The sequence below is a fragment of the Streptopelia decaocto genome (assembly GCF_964273445.1).
Source record: "Streptopelia decaocto genome assembly, chromosome: 9".
NCBI classification, from domain to species: Eukaryota; Metazoa; Chordata; class Aves; order Columbiformes; family Columbidae; genus Streptopelia; species Streptopelia decaocto.
This window is the reverse complement of record NC_138664.1, coordinates 16,237,962-16,263,480: the sequence shown is the minus strand read 5'-3', so window position 1 is coordinate 16,263,480 and position 25,519 is coordinate 16,237,962. Positions and strand designations below refer to the sequence as shown.

General features: G+C 38.1%; 1 protein-coding gene across 4 annotated transcripts; it reads left to right on the top strand.

The window, feature by feature from the left end:
- Window positions 1-8,025: 8,025 nt before the first annotated feature.
- BNIP2 (BCL2 interacting protein 2) lies at window positions 8,026-22,224 on the top strand. Of its 4 annotated transcripts, XM_082060999.1 has the most exons (13): window positions 8,026-8,137; window positions 8,805-9,024; window positions 10,460-10,596; window positions 11,127-11,257; window positions 11,962-12,029; window positions 13,129-13,296; window positions 15,168-15,344; window positions 15,981-16,083; window positions 16,379-16,510; window positions 17,128-17,214; window positions 17,355-17,453; window positions 18,897-18,932; window positions 20,893-22,224. In XM_082060999.1, exons 4-13 carry the CDS (start codon window positions 11,208-11,210, stop codon window positions 20,939-20,941), a joined length of 969 nt encoding a protein of 322 aa, XP_081917125.1. In that variant the 5' UTR covers window positions 8,026-8,137; window positions 8,805-9,024; window positions 10,460-10,596; window positions 11,127-11,207; the 3' UTR covers window positions 20,942-22,224. The 4 variants fall into 4 exon arrangements, with proteins under 4 accessions (XP_081917125.1, XP_081917127.1, XP_081917128.1 ...); XM_082061001.1 differs by lacking the exon at window positions 18,897-18,932; XM_082061000.1 differs by lacking the exon at window positions 8,805-9,024 and having other exon boundaries at window positions 8,037-8,137.
- Window positions 22,225-25,519: the final 3,295 nt, after the last annotated feature.

Genomic DNA, 25,519 nt, shown 5'->3' with positions numbered 1-25,519 from the left:
TTTGTGTGTTTACTTGTGATGACAGTAGCTTATGTTTGGGGTTTGGGGGTGTTTGGTTTGCTGGGGTTTTTTGTTTGTTTTTTGTTCACCAGCTCTACCAGTATTCTGTGAGAATGTTGCTGGACTAGTAGGATATAACTAAGCCCAAAGTACGTTTATAGAGCACACAGGAAAGCTCATCTAAAACCAGGACAAAAATAAGAATTTTACACCAGCAGAACTGCTTACTTGTCTTCTCAGACTTCAGGGATTATTTTTGTAAGTGCTTCATCTATTCCTGAATCACAGTAATTCTTAACACACAACTTCAAACAGAACTCTCACTGAAGTCAGGCAGGCCAGATGAGGCACAAAAGCAAGTTTTGTCTTAAACCAATCATTTAAGTGATGCCATATGATGCCAGAATAAATGAACCATTACACCCATGTCTGTATTTGTAGAAAAAAAAAAAAAAAGTTTTAGAAAATGACTGGTCTTACACCATTTCCAGCCTCTTCCTTTCTACTAGTCTGCCTACTGGAGATTACTATTCCTTGATTTCCACTGGTTAAACTTTGTTCGTTACAATGCATGAAGGTTCAAAACCCATCAGCTATCAAGTGCCAGAGATAAGTCCTGAAAATGGCAAAAAATGGTTTTTAATATAATCAGGGTTAACAACACTCCCCCTCAGAATTCAGAAATCTAAAAGTAGAGTCAATATTCCCCATAATCAAAGATATGATTTCTGTGTGGCCAGCAGCCTAGGTGTGAGGGAAGAAGTCGTCAAGGCAAGCTCTTTGCTCACTTAAGGAGTTATTATACAAAACATTAAACCCAATGAGGGTATCTGTCAAAATCTGAGAGACTCCATCTCTGCTGTTATCTACATTCCATTATGGATTAATTTGACACTAATTGCAAAAATGATTTAATTTAGCTAGTCTTCAAAAAATACTATTTGAAAATTAAAATTAATGGTTAGGATAAAATCTAAGTATTCTAACTCAATAAAAGCTTAGAGATGAAAGGCCAGGGACTGACAGAATAAGCTTAGAGGGGAATTACCTCAAAAATGCATTTAATACATAAAGCAGCAGAGAATAAAAAAACGAATGTAAAGAACATAATAGGCACCAGTGGAGGAAATGTCAAAGAACCTGTGTATTGATGGAGAGGATTGAACAAAATAAATTTGAAGCATTTTAGCTCTAAAAAGGACCTTGGGACTGTATTTTGTTAGATCTAAAAAAACCACAAGAAATTAGAAACTTTAAAAAGTTTTATCCAAATAGCAGAACCTGGAAAATCAAGTATTTATCAGCTATGCATTGGAGAAACTAGACAATGTGATTTTTGGAAGTGGTTAGCTTTTCCATATGAGGTTTGTAGTTCAAAAGTTAAATTTGCACCAGCAAACTAACCAAAGCTTTGTGATGTTCTTCCAAGTCTCTATTTCTGATAAAGACAGCATGTAACATGACAGACTCTCATCTGTACCAGCTGGTACAAGTCCCTGCTGAATGGTATGCCAGCTGTGCACAGCCAGAATATGACACACTCTAAGCACAGTTCCTCTCCCATGCACCCCGCATGGCGTGGCTGCGCTGACACTGGGGCTCAAGAGCATTCGCAGCAGCAGAACGCGTGTGTCAGAGCTCTCTGTACAGTGGCGTGTGGAAGATGACAGCTTCCAGAGCTACACACTGGCTGCTCTTCCTACGAGCTTCTCCTTTGCTAAACTTAACAGAGGAAAGGAATCCAAAGATGGGCTCCTTTGTCTATTGTGCTTATTCGGTCCAGGAGGTCGCAAGAGTAACGCCCTCCAGCGTACAAAGAACACAGTTTCCCTTATCCTTATGTGTGCATTAAATTAAAGGGTGCCATTTCAACAACATCACCTCGGTGCCACCAGACTTGCTCTGCTATACAGTATAGGAGAAACCCTACTGCCCCATCACAGCGCTAATGCCTGCTTCCCTTGTGCTCCTGTATGCTTACCTAATGTAGTTAGCGATGTGTACAGCTTGCAAGGGAGAATAAGGTTGACTCTAACACATGGGTAATTAAGATATTTCAGATATTTGCTAGGTTGACTCAGGGGAGTAATAATAGGATATGGAGTCTTTCACCTTAAGTTCAGCCATTCTTACCCCCAAATTCCCAGGTAGTGATCAGTAATTTCTCATTAACCCTGGCACGAAATGAATCTGACTCTACTCAGGCATGTGGATGAGTTTTGAGGACATGTCTGCCAACAAGGAATGTCAGTGTCTCTGGTAACTGAATTTCAAAGTGAAGAACCCCACAGCTGTGAGTGAATAGCAAAAGTTGATGCCTCCCTGTGGCATTAACTCCTCCTTTTTTGGTGGTGGTTTGTTTGGTTGGTTGGTTTTGTTTTATTTTGTTTTCTCCAGACTCAACATGCTATAATAAGCTACCACAATATCAGTAGATACAGATTTAAGTTTTGAGAACTACAAATTGACTGTTGTCCTCTGGTTCCCCTGCAAGACAGACAACTAATAGTAACACAACCATAAAAGCTGGAAAAACATAGTTTAAAAAATACCTAGCCCAACACCTAAATTACAATGAATCTGCAAGAGGCCCCTTATTTCATGATCCTACCTGCACTGCCAAGAATGTAAGGAATCATTGATTCTTGACATCATTCTCTTGCCGAAGGGCAATCACCTCTTCTGTATGCATTGCCTTAATCATGTCAAGTTGTGTCCCATAAATTTGCATGTCTCCCAAGGAAGCACAGTGCATTGCCAGCAGCCTGATAGGCGAGATCAAAACAATTTCCTAATGTGTGTTTACATCAGCTTTGGCTCCTGAGCTGCTTTTGCTCTAGTGGTTCCACAAACCAGAACAAATTCCCTCTCTCTAAAATTCCCTGTCTCTAAACTCCGTGTTGCACCAGGGATACGAGGCGGAATAAGCAGAATATGGATGGATATGTTGTCCTTACCAGAACTGGGCAATGCTTTCTAGATTAATGAACTGCAAATCAGCTACACAAATGAAACCACACGCTAGATATAAACACAGTCCTCTGAGATGGGCTTGTTGTCACAGACAGAGAGGGAGAAAGAGCGAGAGGGAGGGAGTGCACACGCGTACGTGTGATGGGGGTATAATGGATGCCAGCTCCCCTCCCGACTCTCTGGGATATGTGAGGATGACAAACTCTCTGAGGAACAATTCCTTTGACTGGTTCGTTGAGGAAAGGAAACTTGTCATGCTGCCAAGAATAAAACTGCTTCTGGGCTTAGTTTTGAATTTTATAAAGTGAATAAGTGAAAAACGTATACACATTCACTTCAGACCCAAGTCATGAATAATTAAAAGAATATATAATTGTACCCTGTTTTCCCCTCAAGCTCAACCAGCAAAGATATCTTATGTCCATGTAACAGGCTACTTCATGTTTTTTTCAGAAACTGTAAGAAGTGAGCTGAACCAAGTACACTGCATGTGAGTATGAATAACAGCCTGACCACCAGAACACACAGAAAGGCAAACTGAGAACTCAATAGTTCCTTGTGAAGGAAGTTGCAGATGTTTTTGATTATGCATAAATATTTTCCTGGTGTGATTCATCCACACTCAATATTGGATTCAGACCACAATATGATAAAAATGATATTATTAACGCAGCATTATGGTAGACATCAAGCTGATACTGCAAATGGCAAAGATCAGACATTTTTTATGAAGCACAGTAAGATGTTTACCATGCCAAAAATACTTATGCGGAAAATAACCTCAGAAAACAGCAGTTATCTGTACCTACACGTAACTATCTCCTTTTTCTGAGATAGGCAGGTTTCTAGTACATATTAAGAAATGTGAGTTAACAGTATAGAGCCACATGTTTGTCTGCAATTCTGCCAGTGCACTGGAATTGTCTCATGGTATTTATCTGGAAAAGGCAGATGCAAGAGGTCTCCTAGTGTTTCTACTTTTCCGCATTATTCCCACAGTCAAGGGGTCGCTCAGTTTTCAACTGAAGTGAAATTTACGATTAATATCTACTTTTCTTGAGGGCACAGTAGTTAATACCAATGTATTTAATACCTTTAACTTGCAGATACAGACATCTTATTTAAATACTGAAGAACAACATATAGAATTTCTGTAAACAAGATAATCATTATATCCCCCCAATGCAGACATGAAGATTCTCATAGCTAGCAAGCTGGCTCTTGCTTTCTCTCATAACCAATATGGCTGTTTGTATCCAACAAACTGTGATGCTCTTCGATAACAAAAATAGATTAAAACCACTAAAAATCATGCACATAGAGGATGGAGAGATTATCTTTTTTATGTAGGCAATAGTCATGTCATTGAAATGGCAAAGGTCTGGGGTTTGGTTTGACTGTCATGAAGGATGTGCATTCTTTTTACTTTTGTACTTCCCTGGCTGAATTCCAAACACAAGATCTTCACTTAGACCTTGACTTTTTTTCAGCAACAAGGTATGACAGAAAAAGGCAAAACTTCAGGTAGGAGTGCTAGGAGATGTGAAGCGCAAGTCTGCTTAAGAAGAACTAGTCCACTACAGCATCATGGGTTGTACCTAAAGGAGCTCAGGGAGGTTTGGAAGAAGGAACACAGGGACATGCACAGGATTGTGGTGAGGGTCACTTTATGATCAATAATTTACCCCATGATATGCAAAGAGATGCAGCTATGAAACTCAGCTTGCTACAGTAGTGAGACAACTGATTACAACAGAATGGCTTTTAAGAGGTGATGTACCTGGCAGGAGTATCAGAAGTGATGCACGATATTATACACTACCTAGCTCCTGTCCACATATCTGGAAGCAGCTACTCTCTAATGCATTTTTCTTATCATTTTGTATCACGGGTGTCTAAGACGGGAGCCAAATTATGTGCACGGACTACAAAAGCAGAGGCAAACTACAGTCCAAAGCCCTTATCATCAAAAAAGGGCAAAATAAAGTTGGAAAAAAAACCCAGTATTCGTACTTTCTGTATAGGGAAAAATGGCAAGGGGGGATTCTGTTCAAATGTAGCCTCTACATACAACCCTACAGAGGCAGACTTTCAAACTAGTGTTTTAAAATTCCAGCATTTTTGAGCTCTTGTTTGAACCACTTGAAAGGCGGGCAGGGAAAATTTTTATCTATGTGGGGTTTTGTGGTTTTGTTTTTTTTTTTTAGATTACTAGAAAATATTTACCTGATAAGTAAAATGGGAAAAGACTGTGAGAAAGACGAATGTTTTGGTATTCTGTTGCTTTTGATGACTCTTTTCTATTTAAAGGTTAATTGTGAATTATTTTACACCCAAAATTGTGTAACTGTTGATTTTTCCCATGTACAGGACAGAATTCATACAACAGAGCATTATTCCTTCAAGCCTGATCTCTTTGGCAAAGCTTTCATGTGAGAATCTGCTTATATTTGCAATTGTCTGATGTTTAAAAATAGAATTATTCAACAGTCCCTAGTAGTTGGCTCTGACCTCCTGTTTGCTTGTTTTCTAGGTTCCATTTGAACACTTGATACATTTCCAGCTATACTGTGCCACCCCGTGGAGAGATGGGAAATTACACAGCTCTGCTGACCATCATGACGAGTTTGGCGTTGGTGTCCTGCAGATGTCATTTGTCCATTTTGAAGACATTTTTGAGTTTATCAACAACTGAAGCACATATAGAAAAGCACTAGAAGTATTCGAGACTAATTTTTCTTAAAACATTAATTTGCTGGAAAACTTTCAAACTTTTGACTTTATAAGTCATGGAGGCCCTTCATTCATTGCTGCTCTCTTGAAAGACAAGGAGGATAATCTACTGGGTAACAAAATGGTTCTCTACACCCTAATTAAATCTCATTTTCCAATTGAAACTGGAATTGAACAGTACTGATTCCAAATCTGTACTCTGACACTTTGCGAGCTTAAGTTTGCTGATAAAATAAGGGGCATTCAGGTGTCAGAGCAATAGATAAGTTTTAACAGAGCAGCCCAAAAAAGGGCATTTCTTTTTTCTGTGATGCTATGTGCCCCTCTAGCAATCACAGACACCCTTGATCTTTAGAGCTCAGTTAGACCCAGCTAATTCTGGAATAATTCCAGCTGCTCACAGATACTCCAAATGAACAGGCTGAGATCTCTTGCCGCTCAGTCTTCAATACCTTTCAACCTGATCACAAAAGTCACATGACCAGATCTTCACTATTAAAAGCTGGGATGCTACAGGCACAGGAAGTGCCAGCGTAGGTACGCTAGTAACAATAAGTGTGGTGTGTGGCTGAGAGCAGACAGAAAAATATAATGTCCTTAAGCATGGAGTATTTGGTCATCTTCTCTTGCATTGCTTCCACAAAGAAGAAGTGACATAACAAAGGGAGCAGGTTACAGGATGTTTCCCTTTTGGTGTTTTACTGTATATCTCTCATACCACTAATTCCACAGCCTTGCCTTATACTTAAGCTAGCTCTTGCTTTACATTTCTAACTATTATCTGATAAACTTACGTTACAATAAAGCCTACAGGCCTCAGGCCATTTGGAGTGAATTATACTAATTATTTATAAATGTATTTTCAATGCTCTAATTAATTTACCTTAATAATCGCTGTTTCTTCCTGCTATTTGTCGATATTTATTTTTGCTGGTTGGGGGTGTCTGTGCTTTCTGTTCTTCTTTAGTGGTATTTTTTTTTTCTCCTGTTTTCCTGCATTCATTTTGGGCCTCCTTATTTCACTTTTTCTTTCTTTCTACACTTCTTCTCCACATCTGTCACATTTATTACAAGTTCTTTCAGTACCCTACAATGAAACAAACATTGTTCACCATTGGGCAACAGATTAGCTGTGAGCAATTAGCTGCGGTAAGTTTAGTAGCTGTCTGTCCATTATAACAACGTGTTAGTGGCATGTTCTAAACCTTAGCTAAAACCTATCTTGATCTCCTAGTGACGTTGACTACCGTTACCATTCTCAGGTATGTAAAAAAGATAGAAATGAGATTTATCTAACTTCCTGCACTTTTATTCTGCATGTATAATACCACTACGTTATGGAGGACTGCATTTTGGATGCCATATTTATACAAATGAAGCTGTAATTTCAAATGATCACAGAATCACAGAAAGTTAGGGATTGAAAGATCATGTAGTCCGATGCCCCTGCCGGAGCAGGAACACCCAGATGAGGTTACACAGAAGGCATCCAGGCGGGTTTCAATGTCTCCAGAGTAGGAGACTCCACAGCCTCCCTGGGCAGCCTGGGCCAGTGTCTGTCACCCTCACTGAGAAGTTTCTTCTCAAATTTAAGTGGAACCTCTTGTGTTCCAGTTTGAACCCATTACTCCTTGTCCTATCACTGGTTGTCACCGAGAAGAGCCTGGCTCCATCCTCCTGACACTCACCCTTTATACATCTGTAAACATTAATGAGGTCACCCCTCAGTCTCCTCTTCTGTGGAGGTTCATATTGTTTCTCTGCTCCCTCGCCAGTGTGTAAAACTGTTATTCTCTGTTCTGTTTTCCCTCATGGAGAAGGTTGCACTCCTTTTTCTGATATCCACCTCATAGATCCCTGAGCACCTGAACCATCAGGCACAGCACACTGGTCTAGTGCACACAACTCGATGAGTGGGCTCTTTATTTTCCATTTTTGTACCGTTTACCGCGGTCCAGGACTCCCCGCCCCGCGGTGAACGCTGTGCGCCAGGCGGCTGTGCCGGGCAGCGGGCAGGCAGCTGTCGGTGCCCAGGGACGGCCAAGGTGCCGCTCATTAGCTGCAGCTGAGGCTGCCCGGGCCGCGGGACTAATCCTGCCCGATCCAGGGGCGGGCAGCGCGGATCGGCCCCGGGCCAGGGGCTCAGACACCACCCGGCCGCAACGTCACCGGCCCCGGCCGCCCTCACAGCGGCGCCGGCCCCGCCCCGCGCGCGTGTAAGCGGAGTGCGCATGCACCAGCTGCCCGGAGGCGGGCGGCAGCGGCGCTATTTAACGCATGTGCGTGAGTGCGCCAATCCCCAACGGGGAGAGGCTGTCACGTGAGTGTGGCGGCCTATGCGCTTCCGGGTGGCAGGGCGGCGGCGCCGCGCAGAGGGCCCTTTCCGCGGCGCGGGTGAGGCCGCGGTCCGTCCCGTCCCACCTCCCGCCAGGTACGGCCGCGGAGGGGACCGTAGCGGCGAGCTGGGAGCCTGGAGCCGTGGCCGCCGCCCGGCCGGGCTGTGGGGCGCAGAACGGGGCTGCGGCCCGGCCGCCCGCCGGTGTGCGAGAGGCGGTAGGGCCCAGTCAGGAGCCCCCGGCGCCCCGCTCGGCGGCGCTGGCTCGAGCGTCAGAGCAGCTGCCGGGGCGCGGGGCACGCGGCGAGCTGGGGCGGCCTTCGCGGGGAGCGGAACGGGCTCGTTGAGGCCCCACTCAGCCGGAGTCGCTGTTACGGTGTGCGGTGTCTGGTCGGTGCTGGGCGCGGCGCAGGGAAGAGGTTTGAACACGTAAATGTTAAACTTGAAAGTCGTTTTCCTTGCCCCACGCGGGAGCAGCACAAACTTCAGCCTCATTTTCATTAATGAGGGTGGCAGTTTGTCTTCGGTTATGGAGACTTTTCATAGTAAAACCAGAAGATGTCAGCACTACCATAACAGCTTTAGAAAGACTGTTCTAAACTCTGCTACAGTTTCTATAAGCAGAAATAGTAGATTTACCCCCCCCCCCGCTTTGTATGCATTTATTATAGTGATGTAAAATTATTTAGTAGTTAACTTTAAAGTCAACACTTTTCTAACTTTCCTGAGGTTACCCTTCCTTCTTAATTTCTCATTCTTCTAGGTGACAAATGATAGTGCTTTCATGCCTGAGACTTTAAGTTGAAGTATCCAAAACAACTACTTAGTCTGCATGTTCAGTAAGATACTGAAAACCTGAATTCAGCCTATCTGATGTTGATCTTGGAACTTGCCTTCTAAGTTGTTTGCAATTGTACCACCTGGTATTTAGTGAATAATTGCTTTCAAATCTACCTTAACGAGAAGTTGCTGATGAGAATTCTGTAAGTAATGTGGGAAGTGTTTTGTCTTAAACTTCGATTAGAGCACGAGTGACTTTTAAACTCTGTGCCTGTCTTAGTGTATCAGCTGTATCTCAGAGTAATGGAATACATGGAGGTCGGAATTGCTTTTGCACTGAAATGTTGTACGTCTGAAATCAATAGATGTTACTTGGTGTTTAGTTTTCTTCAAAAGTGTGGTCAGAAAACTACTAAGGTCTTGGAGAAAACCCAATTTTAAACTGTCTTGAGGGAACTGTGTTGTGAATGCAGTGCAGGTGAGTGCAGGAATAGCATCTTACAGCCACCAGTGCAGTCGTAGGGTTGGTTTTCAGTGTGTTGTGCGGCTTTTGGTTTTGTTTTTTTCTTCCTGTCAGTGTTTTGTTCATTTCTTCATCTGTTCCTTAAGAATGAAGTCATCAGTTTAGGTTTTTTCTAGGTTCAGTGTCTGTTAGCTTGCAGTGAACTGCATGTTTGCATCAGATGGTGTGTTCTGTACCAACTGTAACCACTGTATTCTCTTGGCGGTGTAGGGTACCTTGTGAAGTTTCTTGTGCTTGATTTCAGTGTCCCAAAACAAATGCCTAAAGGACTATGCTCATAGTCACTGTTACTACTGGTCAAAATATGATCTCATCTTCAAGCAAATACTTAAAAGTCATTGTTGCAAATGCTCAGCAGCTCAGTACCCAGGAGAAACTGTATGCTGAGAATATCAACATCTTAATGAAAGGGAGGACATGCTGCTTGAATCACATGACTTTGCTCATGAAACAAGAAGTTACTCCAAACAGCATATTAGTCAAAAAGTACAAATAGAAAGAGGGAGAGCTGGGAGGAATATTGCTGGGGGCAACTTCTTGGAGATCGTGTGCCCAGGCACATCCTGCCAGCAACCGAGCGGTGCTGCGGCTCAACAATTCAAACAAGGAGAGTCTGACCTTTAAGAGGAACTAGATCGCTGCCTTCTAGAAATGTTATTTCCATTTTCTGTGTGAGGGAAGCAGTGGCATGTCAGAAAAATAAACTTAAATTTTGGTTATTAGTATTTAATTTGTCCCTGATGGTGCAGTTTTACAACAAAATCAGTCTTTTAACTTTTTTTATTAATCAGCTTATGTAGTGTAACTTTAAGCATTACAGGATGTTTTAAAATCAGTCTGTGGTTGTTATCAGGTCAGAACAGAAATTGAGATTTGTCATGAAAGGTGATCCTACAGAACAGTAGATGTAGCTTGTTTGTCTTTAGCCATGTAAAAAATAAATTGTCTCTCTGGCTTAATTAGAAGTATGATTGCATTCAAACTTGGTGCTTACCAGTGTTCTGTGTTGATTTCTCCTTTACATTTAAAAGTAACATTCAGTTTTCCTATTTTGATTAGTGTTGATTTTCTTAACATCTTCACTGATAAGTTTACCTGTTCCTATCAATCTTTAGGCCAACACAGCCCAGAGTTTCAACTGGCTTGGACTCGTATGTCAGCAGAATGGCTTTTTGTGTTCCATTGTTGAGGATTCCTTGTTACTGGTGATGGGTGAGCCTGAAAAAACACAGCTTGACTTGCACATCACAGGGTGAGTTCTCTGAAACCCTTTCTGAAAAGTGTTTGCATGGGTGATGGTGGTTTGTTTTTAAGAACAGGGTTGTATTTTAGATCTAACCTTTGGGTGATTTTTTTTTTTTCTCAAGATACACACTTATTCAAGATCTCCTAAAGAATCTTGAGAGCTGTCGTGTTTCTTATACTTTGAAGTAAACTGGTGTAATCCTAAAGGATGGATAAGGTTGCTCGGGGCATTGATTTTTAGCAGAGAGGCTGGTACTGCTTGAGCAGGACATTGGACTACATGAGATCCTTTCCAATGTAAATTTTTGTATGATAAACCATTCCATAAGCATTTTTGTAAGGAAAAAATAAAATAATTGAAACATACCATAAACTTTTGCCTGTTTGGTGGTGGTTTGTGTTTGTTTTTTTGTGTTTTGTTTGTTGTTGGTTTTTTTTTCTGCATAATACCTTCACTTGGCATAACATGAAAGGGTATGTTGCAAGCATAGGAATGACAAAAGTACAGAACTAGCATTTTCTGTTCTGTTCCTGCAGCTCCTCTTTAGCCCACTGTCCTGAAGACAACAGGTTCTGGCTGATCAGGAGTCTCTACTAGCAACTCAAGTTGGCTGGAGAATGGAAGGTGTTGAGTTTAAGGAAGAATGGCAAGATGAAGATTTTCCAAGGTTTTAGATTTTTTTTAAAGTAATTCAAAGCAAATACATAACATCTAGAATAAGCTACCTCTTCAGCTTTCTGGTGAACTAACACTCATTAATAATCTTGAAGTGAATTTCCATTAAAATAGTAGTCTCAAAGGTTTTGAGGTGTCATGGTCTGGAGAGGGATCACTTCATGTTCATGTGTGGTTAATACAGGAATATGACTGTTGAAGGTTCCAGTGTTACTAGAGTGAAAACTTGTAAGTTTGGCTTTGTTTTCTGTGCTAATCTGTTGCAACTACATTGTTTGCATATTATTACCCGTGTCTGAAGGCCCAAATATTTCATTAAGCAATGTTTCTGAGCAAGAGTTTTAACAATTACAACTGCTACTAATGTTTTGGCCTACAAAGAAACCAAAACAGCTGACTTCAGAGGGCAGTCTATGATAACATGACTAAACTACTTATTTCTGAAGCAAGAACATGACAAGTTTTCTTAAGGATGACACACACTAGTAGCAACCAGTATTTTGGCATTTGTCATGTCAATTGATAGTTAGTTGAACACTGTAAAGGAATTTTCTGCTATTTTATTTTGTTTACTGGAAGCTTGAGCTTAGACTATAAGTAAATTTAGTTCAGTACCATCCCACAGTGGTTTTGTTAGCAATGTGCAAGTCAAAATAGTTCAAGTTATGTAACAATAGCTTCTACTTTGTCCCTTAGACCCCTGCCAGAGGATGATCCTGTTGAGTCAGATATATTGGCTGCAGCTGGAACAGAAAGTGAAGCTGGTAAGAACATTCTGCTCCAGCCAAGCTGACCGCTTCCTTCTTAGATGGCTGTTTTAAAGCTCCACTTTGTTTTAGAGTGGTTTTGGGATTGTTTTTTGTTTTGAACCAGGCCTGAGGAAACAGCATTCTAAATGACATTTTTTGTATGTGAAGGGTATTATAAACATCTTATCTAGAAAGAAAAGTGTTTTGGAATAAAATAGGAGGCTCTTCATCCTCCCTGTGAACAGAGCTGTCAAGGTAATACTGGATGAAAATGAATTATTGCACTCACTTTCTGGCCTGTTGAAAAATCTTGCTTCATTGTTTGGCCCCTGTGCATCAGTTAGGGCCTACCTTAGCTTTGCCCCAAATTTCAGACCTTTGTGACCTTTTAAGAGTGTTGCCTGTCCAAATGGTCAGAGGGAAAATAATACAGACAGGGTGGTGTGGGTTTGTTTTTTTTTTTTTAATATGTTTAAAGTTTGTGGATCTTGTTTGTCTGCTTTAGTTGTGACATTTCCAGTGTTGGCTCAGTCATTTTGTTTTATTCCTGCTTTCAACTGCTGTCTAAATCACACAAGTATTTGCCTTGTGTCTCAAACCTAACAGGTTCTTTGATTTTCTGTCCTCACTGTTGTCTGTCAGCCTTGTTTCTGCAGTTGTATATTATTTTTTATTTCATCAAAGGTGGTTATGATGTTACCAATACCTAACCTAAAAAGGGCGAGGGACATGAATCTATTGCATTATTTACAAGACTTATTTAGTATAATACCTAGCACAACTTGTGGTACACTTTGCTATTGCTAGCATGGGTAATAATTGCTTGGGTGGTGACAGCACTTCCGGTTTTTCTTCTGTAGAGGGAGTATGGTGGTCTACTACTGTGGTTCATGTGTGTGCAGTCAGGTAAGCTTAGGGCCTTGAGGACTTGAGAACTTTAGCTTCCAAGTGCTGTTCACTTCATCTTGTGTTTATTGCAAAGATGCATTATTTAAATTACGAGCATTAACTTGCAATGCATTCTGAGAATGCACTGTGCTCTTCTGTCTTGCCAATATGCTTATCTAAACTCACTTTAGCTTTGGAAATAAATAATTTGCCTTTTTAAATACAGGGGTCAACGTAACCAAAGCAAGGAAGAAGCTAACGGCTCCAGATATCAGCTTAACTTTGGATCACAGTGAGGAATCTGTTTTGTCTGATGACTTGGATGAGAGTGGGGAGATTGATTTGGATGATTTAGATACTCCTTCAGAAAACAGCAATGAGTTTGAATGGGAGGGTAAGTATTTTGTTTCTTTTGTCTGATGCCCTAAAATATTTGTTTTCTTATGTGCAGGTCAACAGTTTTTCAGGTGGAAGATAACTATCATTTAATATTACAAGAGGAAATTATAAAGGGAGTGATTAGATTAGAAATTGGAAATAGGCACAATGAATTTTTAAAGAGCAAATCAGACCTCGACTGGTTAGTAAACAGGCAACATAATAATAGCTGTAATTCCAAATAAACTTAGGTGAATGTTATGAAACGCCTGCAAGACTCAAAGTTATGGAAAATCCTCTCCATTACATCACATTTTTAGAAACAAACCTGGGTTAAAAAAAATCAAAGGCGTTTTACAGGTATTATAGATAAGTTTTAAATGGAGGCGAACCATATAAAGGAATATAGATCAGATAAAATTTGATAAATTGCAAGCCTTTGTATTTGAGGACTGAACGGTGTTTTTGACAATACTAACACCTGTTTTCATATCTTACTCTGGTGAGAATGGTGAAAGATCAGTACCTTTCGAGTGTACGTGCTTTTTGGATTGGCTGGAAGTGGGAGAAGAACCTCTATTTTGTGTCAAGGAATTCTGAAGTGACGTAATAGGAAGTTAACTTAGGTCATTGTTAGCATGGCTATAGCTTAATTTTAAGAAACAGAGACTTCATCTTATTCTTATATGCAGGACCTTGAGATTCTACCCAGTTTCATTTGAGGTTAAAAATTCAGTGTAGGTGTTCAAGCACAAGTTTTAAACTTGCCATTTAATTATGTTTTTAGGCCCTCTTACGTAAGCCAAGAACTGTTGTGTAGGTCAAACATTTGGAGTGTAAACTTCATGACTTAAGAATATCTCTAATAAATAAATATGTAAATGCTATTATATTTTATGCTGGAAATAAAATAATTTTAATTCCTGAGTAAACGGGAAGCTTTCTTTTCACTGTTATATATGAAACACTACGTGTTCTTCATTCCAAGATAGCTTATAAATGGAGAAATGAACACTCTTTAGAACAAGTTTGTTTGTTTTTAATATGTAAAGACATATTGCAGGTGAAGTTTTTTGTAACAGAGACTGTGGGTTTACCTATGTAAAAGGATTTTCATTATTTAGTGAAGAAGAATTGGTATTTAGGGTTATTTTTACAATGATGCGGAGGAAATGTTCCAGATGTTTGTGCCTTGTTTTTAAAAGTGGCTGAAAAGGGTTTCTGTCTTTTCTTCCTTTAATGCTGCTGCCTTCATTTTCCTGGAAGGATAGTTTCAATTAACAGCTTTGTCTTGGGAACAGACAACTAACTTGCAGTAGGTTTTTCTCGCTTTGGGTAAGGTCTATGCAACAAAGTAAAGAATCATAATTTAATTGGAGCAAATTGTTTTAGAGATTGCTGTCAGCATAAATTTCATATATGTTGATCACACACATTAATTTAATTTCCAACAGATTTGCTTGCATGTCTGCTTGCAAGGTACTGTCAATGTTTTAAATCATGCTTTTATGTAAATCTGTGATCAAGCAACCTGTGTAATTATCATTGGAGTTAACCACTTTGTCTATTAGTATTTTGAGATTCATCAAGGTCTGTGTTCTGAAAGCCTACAATTAAATAGGCTACCTATATGAATGTAAATTTGACATGTACTTTAACATAGGAAATTACAGTCAGTGGATAACAGCCAACACAGTGTTTTGATAAAGTATATCTGACACCCATGAGATGCTATTTTGTAATGACTGAAGGAAGTCAGCTGATATGTCTGACTGGATAAAGAATATTAAAACAGATTAGATAGCAAAGTGGTTAACTGGTGTTGTAACTGATTGTCACTACACGTAGTATTCATAATGGATCTTGAACATGTTTTAACTTTGACAGATGATCTTCCAAAACCAAAAACTACTGATGTGATTAGGAAAGGATCACTTACTGAATACACTGTGGCAGAGGAGAAGGATGATGGTCGACGCTGGCGAATGTTTAGGATTGGAGAACAGGACCATAGGGTGGACATGAAGGCAATTGAACCATATAAAAAAGTTATCAGTCATGGTGGTAAGGATTAGTGATGTGCTGAGGGGGAACTGTTGAGAAACTACTTCTTGAAGCTGAGTTGTGGCACAGGAAGAGCTTTGGGTATAAAGACTCATGATGATTCATTAGTTGCAGTATTAAGGCATATAGTTGATTTAATGTGTCCCCCCCTATTAAATTAAAGTTGCAAAATACACGTGTTCAAATGAAACTACTAACATGCACATATGTGTTAAGATGTACTTATCTGTTCTACAGTGTTCTACCAGTATAATTCTTTGGTTTTAAGAGTGTTGAAAGCATTAACTGTAGGCCTACTAAGGCATAATCAATTTAATGACTCTTTCCAACAGTCTGTGGAGTTTAGGTTGGAAAATGTTAACTATATAAAACGTCATTAAATGTACTGAGATGTTGATTGTAGGTACAGCATTTGATTTACATCAAATTAAGCCATTTCTTTAGAAGCAGACAAACTTGAAAAATAAATCTTGAGGTTTTTTAACTATATGAATGTCTGTATAGAATAGATGTTTGTGAGTTTCTTTTAGGTAAATAATAAAAAACCCCTTACAAGCACTTACATGCTTGACTTTGTAAATGTAGTCAACATATATTCGCCTTTGTCACTACTGCTGCTTTTTTCTTTGTTTTTAGGTTATTATGGTGATGGGTTAAATGCCATTGTTGTGTTTGCAGTTTGCTTTATGCCTGAAAGCAGCCAGCCTAACTACAGATATCTAATGGACAATCTATTTAAGTAAGTCATCATCTGCCTCTGAATACTGTCTTAATATCACATTGTGAAACTTAGTATTTTGATGTAAGGGCAATTACTTCTGGTTTTTTTAATGAAGCTTTTTATATTTCACATGAGGAAAAGGTAACAAAGGGAAAAGCAAGTACATCTGCTTCCAGGGGAAGGAAAAAAATTATTAGATGTTGCTCAACACTGTAGGCAACTCTATATTTTTTTAAATGTATTTGAGCATTACTAGAAATTACTTTAATGTTCAAGACATTAGCTTGAAAGTTTTCTTTGCTTGTCTCTGCAGATATGTAATTGGCACTTTAGAACTATTAGTAGCAGAGAACTATATGATAGTTTACCTGAATGGTGCAACAACACGGAGAAAAATGCCAAGTTTAGGCTGGCTTAGGAAATGTTACCAACAAATTGATAGAAGGTAAGAAACTCTGCAGTGTTTTCTTACAATATTCACATGCTCAGTGATGTACTTATTTAGGAAAACCTGCTGTTTAATGCGGTGTCTGGTACCTACTGGTTAAGATTTAATTAACCAAATTGCTTGGTGTATTGAAAACCTCTTAGTAAGCTAGACAATGTGGAATAATGCTACAGGCATGCCTAGGTTTTCTTGTGTTTTGGGGTTTTCTTTTGTTGATTTGTTTGCAATTTTTTTTTTGGTGAAAATAGTGTTAGAATACTGATTAGTGTTACCATGTAGAATATCATTTAAACTTCATGTATTAATATGATAAGGTAATGAGAGGGGTCCTTTGTGAACCACTTAATCATTAGTTGTGTAAAAAGATTGAAATAAACTTCTTTGGAATGTTATTTCCTTGTCATTGCTGTCAAACTGATACTACATCTTAAATTTGTTATACAGCTGTGTGGTATTTTTTCTTCTGGCAGATGGTAATTTCTAATAATGGAATGTCAGAATACTAGATTTATGCAACAGTTCTGCTTGCTAAAACTTTTATATATATGAAAAAACCCTTGTTGTCAGGCTACCTTTTTGTTCTAGTAATTATGTCCACTGTTTGGATTCTTCAGGTTAAAGAAAAATCTGAAATCATTAATCATAGTTCATCCTTCCTGGTTCATCAGGACACTTCTGGCCATCACAAAGCCTTTTATTAGGTAATACTCTGGAAGCTATTTCCTTTTTTAAAAAAAATAATCCTAGCAACTTTTTACTTTAAACTTCAAAAACTGTTTTAATATTGACCTACTGAAAAATTTTAAAGTTGTAACTGTACCCTGCATTTGTTCTTCCACAGCTCAAAATTCAGCCAAAAAATTAGGTATGTCTTTACCCTGGCAGAACTAGCTGAACTCATCCCCATGGAATACGTTGGCATCCCAGAATGCATAAAACAGTACGTTTTATTATTCAAACATGTTCTGCACTGATCATGTTTTAGAACTGGTATAGATCTTATTCAAAGATTGGTTTGAATGTAATACTTTGCATTTAATAAAATTTAATTTAACTCAGATCATTGCTGTCTCTAGGAGGAGTATCCATGGTTGACCACATTACTAGCTACAGTTTGGCATGCAATAGCTCGGATAGTCAAAATGCTAATGTGTAGGGGTTTCACAGATAGTGCCTCATGTAATTACCAAGTCATGGTGTGTGAATTAGTCTTCTAGAGAAAACCTCATTCCAGTTGCTCTACGCCTTAGTATACTAAGTTGGCTTGTGAGTGAGAAACTTTGGGCATGTTGATACTGAAGTTATATTTATAGTATCTTCAGTGTTCATGCTAAAATGTGGAACAAGTTAAGTGGTAAAATATCACTTGGGTTGGGATTTCATTTAAAAGAGCTGGGGTGGAAAAATGCTAAATCCCTACCCATAACAGTTCTAAAACTACTTTGAAGAAGTGAAGGCAGCATCAATGTCCTTGGTTTTCTCCTCTTTCCCTCCAGATATAAATACCATTTAATGTCAGCAAAACTCTGCTCTCAAATATGACGATGATGCTTTTATCAATAGCATTTGTGGGTGCAATAATAGAGTAAAAACCATAAACTTATGTCTTAAAGATGAAAATATTGGCAATTCTGATGATAAATTGATCAACCTATTAGAGGGTCTAAGATACCAGACCTGTGGAGTAAGCATTGCTGTAGGTGATCATAAACTGGGAACTCCATAAGGAGAGATGGCATAGTCTAATAGTCTCACTGTGTGGACAGAAGGGCACTACCATTTTCAAAAGTCCACAAATATACCCTCTTCAAATGACTGGTTATTGCAGTAAACATTCAGCTGATATCAGTTGCAAAAATTTAAAATAGAAAAAACACAGTGGGTAGGAAAGACATGACAATACTGAAGCAGCCTTGTGCTATCTTTCAAATATATATATATTTTTTTTTTACTGGGGCTTTTGAAGGATGTGTTATGAATATTCAGACTGAAATTCCAAGTCTTGAAAGACTCCTTTCTGTATTGATGAACCTTTAACTATTTTGCAAAGGCTGAAGTTGTTTGACTGATGGAGTTAATTCTCAGACTTCTGTGGAGGATTATATCTGGCTTCAACCTGTTGTGAATGTAGACTTAAAATTTTAGTGATGGATGTTGGTACTGTACAATAAGTTGTATTGAATTCATATGTCATAACTAAATCTTAATGCTGCTTGTTTAATGCTTATATATGTTGGAGGTACAATATATTTTTTCTTAATTATATCAGTTTCAAAACTTGGTATGTTTTTACAAACTGTATTGACACTAATCAGTTTGCAGCTTGTGTTGAATTTGGCCTTAATATGTTATATTTACTGAAATCAAACTTTTCCTCACCAAGGTATGAAGAAGAAAAGTTTAGAAAGAAACAGAAAAGGTATATTCATATTTTGATTAGGGTTGCATCTAGATAAGATGATTTGCACTGCAACTAACTCCCAGTTGATTGGCTTGCATAAAGGAATAAGCATTTGTAAATATAAACATGCACTAGTGACTAAGTTTTCATGCATTAAAGTAACTATAGTGCCTGCAAGTACAGCATATCATCTAAAGAACTCACCCTGGATGTTCAAACAGATATTTGTGAATAGTCTCTATTACACAAGATGCTCACTTTTAAGGGGATACATGGATTCTCAACTGAATCTTCAAGAGGCAAAAGTAGTGTTTCTATATGAATCACTTAGATCAAGTTTCCCTGTTTCTAACACGAAGTGATGTCTGAAGGAAGAGCTTATTTCAGGTGCTAACCTATAGCTGTGCATCAGCAGGGATGCAACTCTGGGAGAGGTTCTAATATTGAATCTTGTGTTATGTGTTTCTTGGCATTCTCTACCTTTTTAGTAATTAACTTGCACAGATGCAATCTAGACTAGTGTTTTTAGTGCTGTTTGTATTTGCAGTGCCTATGTTCCTTGCTAATAAACATTGGATTTTCATTTTGTTAATTTTTAGTCTCCTGCTAACTATTCAAGCTATTCCAGCAGCTGATGAAATTTTTTGAATTTTTTTTTTCCACCATGTCACTAACAAATGTACTGAAAGGTTTTGCTACTGACTTTGCTTTTTTTTAATTTACTCTTCCTGTGTGTGCATAACTACTCCAATGCAACAAGCACTTTTTAGTGTCCCTGTTGATATTGTCGCTCATAACTACCATCGCTTGTGTAAAAAGTGGTACATTCCTAAGTGAAACATGTATAGAGGTCACAGGCGCTATTGGAGACTGAGATGTTAATCAGGTTTAAAGCGATTGGGGGCATTATTTATTATAATGGGGGAAAGGAGATGTGTTGAAGTTTAGTTACTGAATTTGTTGTGGATGGCAGTAGGAATTCTTTGGCTATGTGTAAGAGACACTTCAGAAGTTGGAATTTGATATACTTCTATGGATTTCTGTTGTCATGATGTATGTTTATGCATAGCTTGTTTGCATTAACTTACCATATTTTCTTACACTTTCTGTGATTAGTCCTTTAAGTCATGTCAAAACTTGCTTTTCTAAGATACAGCAGTGAGGACAGGGATGAGTTGCAGCTGTGTACAGTGCAGGTGAACAGGTCTTTAACTAAGACTGTTGCTTTTAGATGACACTGCTCCCAACCTATTGTATCCATATGTACCATGTTCAGTTCTTACAGCTGCAAAAAAAGACCCAAAACTTGCCTCTACTTGTTATGGGTCCGTGGCCTAGGAAAAGTACATCTTGTGCAGGACTGTCAACCATCCAATGGTTTCTGCAAAGCAGTATTTTATTTGCAATTCCCAAGACAGATATTTAAAAACAACAACACAAACAAAAAAAACACCCACAAGCAAAAAAAAACACCCCAGTTTTAGTAGCAGTTAAGGAGCCACTTTTCTTGATTTTACTAGAGCTGTTACATCCTTGGCTTAATTGCTATAACATGAAAGGTAATTCTGTGCTTATTCTGCAGTGTATTAATTCATCAAAGTGCTTGATGGTATTGTCATGTTACCTGTAAACTTGTAATCCTGCTTGCATTCATTAATAAAAGCACAGAACCTGCTTTTTTTCTTCTGTAGTCGAACTTCACTTTTCACTTACACTTTTCAAAAGCTTCCTTTTGAATGCTGTAGTTATTTAAATGGTTACTTAACAATTTGATTAAATTCCTAGGGGGAGGTAGGAAAATTTTTAAAAATGTTGCAACTGCATTTAATGGAAGTGTTAATATTTATTTACTAAAACCTTTTCCATATACAAGCTTTGTTTTCATGTTAAGATGAATAGGTTTTGCTTAATATATGGGTTGTCAAACTAAACTACTTCTTAACAGAGTTTTAATTTTACTGCTTTCTTTGCTAAGCAGAGTTGACCAAGAGCTGAATGGAAAACAAGAGCAGAAAAGTGAACAGTAAGTCTGGAGTCCAGACAAGACTGAAGAATATGCAGATGGAATGATGCTATTTTTGCTCTATTACAATGCATTCTTTCTGTGTATATATTATATAAGCTGTTGCAAAAGGTGCTTGATTTCTTTGGACTAGCACACAATGGACTGCTTACTGCTGTATTGGTTTGTCTTGACTTTAACAGCTATGTTTATGTAACCATTTTGTATTGCTAGATGTCAAAGAACCGTATGTTTTCAGAGGATGTTCTTGCAATTGTTAATCTAAATGATGCATGTTCTTCAGTTAAATATTTATATACCTAGAAGTTAAAGGAAAGAGATAATATATATTTATATGACTGAGCAATATATTGTGTGTACCTGCTGAAGAAATTTGTTTGCAGGTAGACAAGGCCATAAGTTACTTGTTGTTATTGTATAAATTTGTCTTGCTGTAAATGGTCAAGTGCATTTCTTTGTTGTCACAGGAACTTTAATTTGTTTGGATATTAACAATCACATAATGTATTATTTCAAAAATGTGAAGGTTTTGTTCACAGAGCTAATACAAGCAGTACTCATTTACCTCACCAGAATGAGCTTGAGCTTTGGTGTCTTTTAGTCCATTTTTCAGAATGCAGAACTGCAGTTCTGTGCACTTCAGTCTGGCCAAAGGGCTTAAACCTAAGCCACAATAGAAGCTGAACTGTTTGAATAACTGGTAAGGTATTGATATTGGACCTTTCTCAATTTAAGTTGCAAATTTAGGTTGTGCTTCAGTAAATCAAGGTTATCTCAGCTACTAGTAGGAAATGAGTTCACTGCAGTTCTTCCTGGGAGAATATTGGTTGTCACCAGTAGGAACTCCAGTCATACTCAGTAGAGCTTGGGAGTTGCATACATACTCTAGCCATAATATCAATTGTTTGCAGAGGTATGGGGAGTCTTATGCTACCTGTGTCATGCTTGTAGATGAAACATCCGTTTCTAAAGCTCTTACTTTGACATATGATACCAGCACTAATGTCACTTAAAAAAATCATATTTAAAGGTTGAGGGTTTTTTTTTTTCTCCCCACAATGGTAGTAAACCTGTGTAAACCTTGTTCTTGGACACATAACTATTGTTCATAGTTTTATTGGGACAATGATAATGCACTGGTTGATATGATGAAAAAGTTTGTAACATCTTTTGATAATTATTGCTATTTCCCTGTAAGAACAGGTGTATGCAAAAAAAAAAATCCACTGAGGAGTTAAGCAATATAATATTGTAGCAAATATATTAAATCTTCACTTTTGTTTTTTATTGTGTTGACAATTTTGTCTTAATTCCGAAAATATCGGTTCTCAATTATATGAAAGGTTACTGTTGTACAGTTATTAAAAAAAAAAAGTTGCATTCAACTCTGTTGCTACCTGACGCTGCTAATCAAAAGAGAGTTCTATGGTTAAGACTTATTACCAATTAATCTGTTGTCTCAAATGATACATGTGTAGAGTATACTCATGTTAGATGAGGGCAAATTGCTTATGTCTCTAGGAGTTTACGTCTGCAATTCAGAGACTTTCATCTCAAGATAGAGGTAATTTTGTTACAGTAGCTTCTGTATCATAGTTTCAAAGAGATTAATATGCAGGTTTGTTCTCTTTCTCTAATTTCAAGTTGCCTTGCATCCATTTAATCAGGTTTGGATCTTGCTTTGAAAGCAGAACACAAATGTGAGCAGTTTCTTGGGGCTGTCTTATCTCCTGCTTCAATTTCATTGTTGACCTGGCTTAATGTAAAGTTCCACTTGGTGAATTTGACACAGCCTGTTTACTCCTGATACTTGCAGAGGTGGTTGTGCATGAACATGCAAACCTGTAAACCTTCCTGATTTTGACTGATTCTGTGTGGCTCCTAAGCTAGATACTAAGCATTGTGATCATCTAATTTCAAAATTTTCCTGATTAAAAAAGTATTCTGCTCAGTAAAATCATATTCTTAGTGGAAGGATAGTTCTATATGTCCTGTTGCTTCCTGTGTGTATAGTGCAGTATAAAGTAGCCAGTCCTCTGCATAGGCCATATTACCAAATGATGGGATTGTTATTGTTGTCTCTCATGGTGGCTGAGTGATTCTACAGTTCCATGCTGCAGTAGCACTATTTCTTTTTGGAAATGTATATGTGCTTACCTAGTGATTTCTGTAGGGTTTGTTTTTCTGAATGAACATACAGCATGATAGATTTTCTGTCCCTAAGGATAGCAACTTGAGAAACAGTTTCAGTACAGAATTATTCCCCTCTGACCTTTTGCAACCCATCATTTAATGGTGAGGTGGATGTTTACAAAAAGAGAAAAGGTCCTGAGGTTATCTTGGACACAAATGGGTAGCTTTTTGTGTCACACTTATTTTTTAAATCTGTAAAATAATTTAATATATTTTAATATTTAAAAACATGAAAAGTTGGAATGTCTTAATTAAATAAATGTTATTTCGAAACCTGGATCACTTAGTGATAAGATACAGTATTGTACAGAATTCACCTTTCAGTGATTCTTCATTCTAGAAGTAAAACTTATGTTGCCAGAATACAGTTAGGGCCCTGACAAGAAAATATAATTTCCTAAGTCACTAATATACCTTTGATTTGAAGATCTCGTGAGTTTGTTTATACACACATTGGGGGATTGGACTAGATGATCTTTTGAGGTCTCTTCCAATCCCTAACATTCTGTGATACATGTATACATATGTGTGGTAATAATTCATTAGTTACCTTCTGTTATTACTGTGTGCAACTGAAATGGAGATGTTTGAGTGGCCTTTCTGTGCGTAGATGTGACATTGTATAAATTGATTTCTACAACAGAGTAAGTACAGAAGTGGCAAAGATACTTTGGAGAAAGTGTCATTGAAAGCTGATGTGGGTAGACTCTATATTGCTTGAAGGTTCTTGATGTTCTGTGTAGCATGGCAAAGCCATGTTCTGTTGGAAAGTAGTGGAGAAGAATGTATAAGGATTTAGTGCTGAAGCAGACTGAAGTCTTAGACTCTAGGATGTTAAAATGGAGGAGTTTTTGGTTCCAAAAAGCTTAGAACTCGTTAGAGTAATATGTAACCTGGTTCATAACAATGCAGTTTAGCATTTATTTTTTTTTTTTTAGTGAAATAGTGAAGAATAGTACTTTTTACTGTGAGGAACTTTGTACTGAGAAACAATAGTTATGTTCTGAATTGCACACAATTGCCTGTATTTGTTAGCATGTTTCAGCAAGTTTGTTGCATCATGCACTTCAATGCTGTAATGAAAGCTTGAAACCTCTCAGCACTTGTGTCAGGCTTCAGGATTAGATTACATGTAGGTGGTGATGGAACCTTTTAGGAAATGACCTTGAAGTGTGTCATAGGGAGGAGAGGATGGCATTGGTGCCTAGTCATATGTCAGTTTCACTGATGTCATCTACTTACATGTCTGTAGTTAATAGAAAATAATGTGAGTGGGCACTTTCCAAACTAAATCTGTCACAAATAAGTTTCTTGGTGAAAAGCATATTTCTTCAAGTGCCAAGTTTTTGGCTGTGTATTCTATGGATTTATACAGTATTTATTATGTAGAAGATGGCTTAAATGTATCTCTTATAAAAAACTGTTGTATTTGGAGATGACTTTAATTCTCAAGTTTTTCCATTCTCCCTCAGAAAAGTCTCATATGAGGATCAGAAGGGAGAGCGATAAGAGCTTGTGTGCTTTTTGTAACTACAGAAGTCTTACAAAGTTTTCAGTGAAAATTCTTACTCAGTCCTTGTGGATGCAGGTCATTCTCTAGAGGATTTGTTTCACTGACTGGTTGTCAGAGATGCTTGAAATAAGTGCTTTAATTATACTTTTTAAGTTTTAGTCAGAGTAGCACTCTGAAATATAAGGAATATTTAAATATTCATATTCTGAAAGACAGATTTTGCAGGTTTCCTAGCTTCAAAATTGTAAGTTGAACTACATTGTTTCCCTTATCACATCTTGTTCTCTATATTGAGCAAACAGGAAAAAAGGTCATTTGTGAATGAAGAGGATGCAGTCATGATAAGTTTTTCATCGTTCCCTCAAGCATGATTCTGAGATCAGTGAAATTAAAGCCACTCTTTGCTCAACTAGATCTTTTTTCAGTTTTGCATTTTGGACTGCCCAGATCACCCTGATTTAAATATACTGGTGATTTTTTTTTTAATTGAAAATTATCTGAGGAAAAGCTACCGGAGCATTTTCAGGAAGTCCTTACCTTACCATGCTCCTTACTGTAGCTTGCTCAGCTGCTAGTTAATATTTATGACATGGAATTCCAGGTTAATAATTACAAAAACTATTCATAGAAGACAGGTGGTTACTTTCCCAGTGGCTCTGCCGTGTTTCTTAATCGTCTGAACAAAGCCTTTTTATTAAAAAGAAAAGCCTGAGTAGTAGGGTGCTCTGCTAGTTAGTTGAATAGTAAGATAGAAGGGTTAAGACATTGTCTATTAGTAAGCTTTAGTATGTGTAATATGGGCAATTTGCACTGATTGACAAAATAATGCTGCAGCAGTCATGCAAAAATATGGGTGGTGAATTGTAGATGATACAA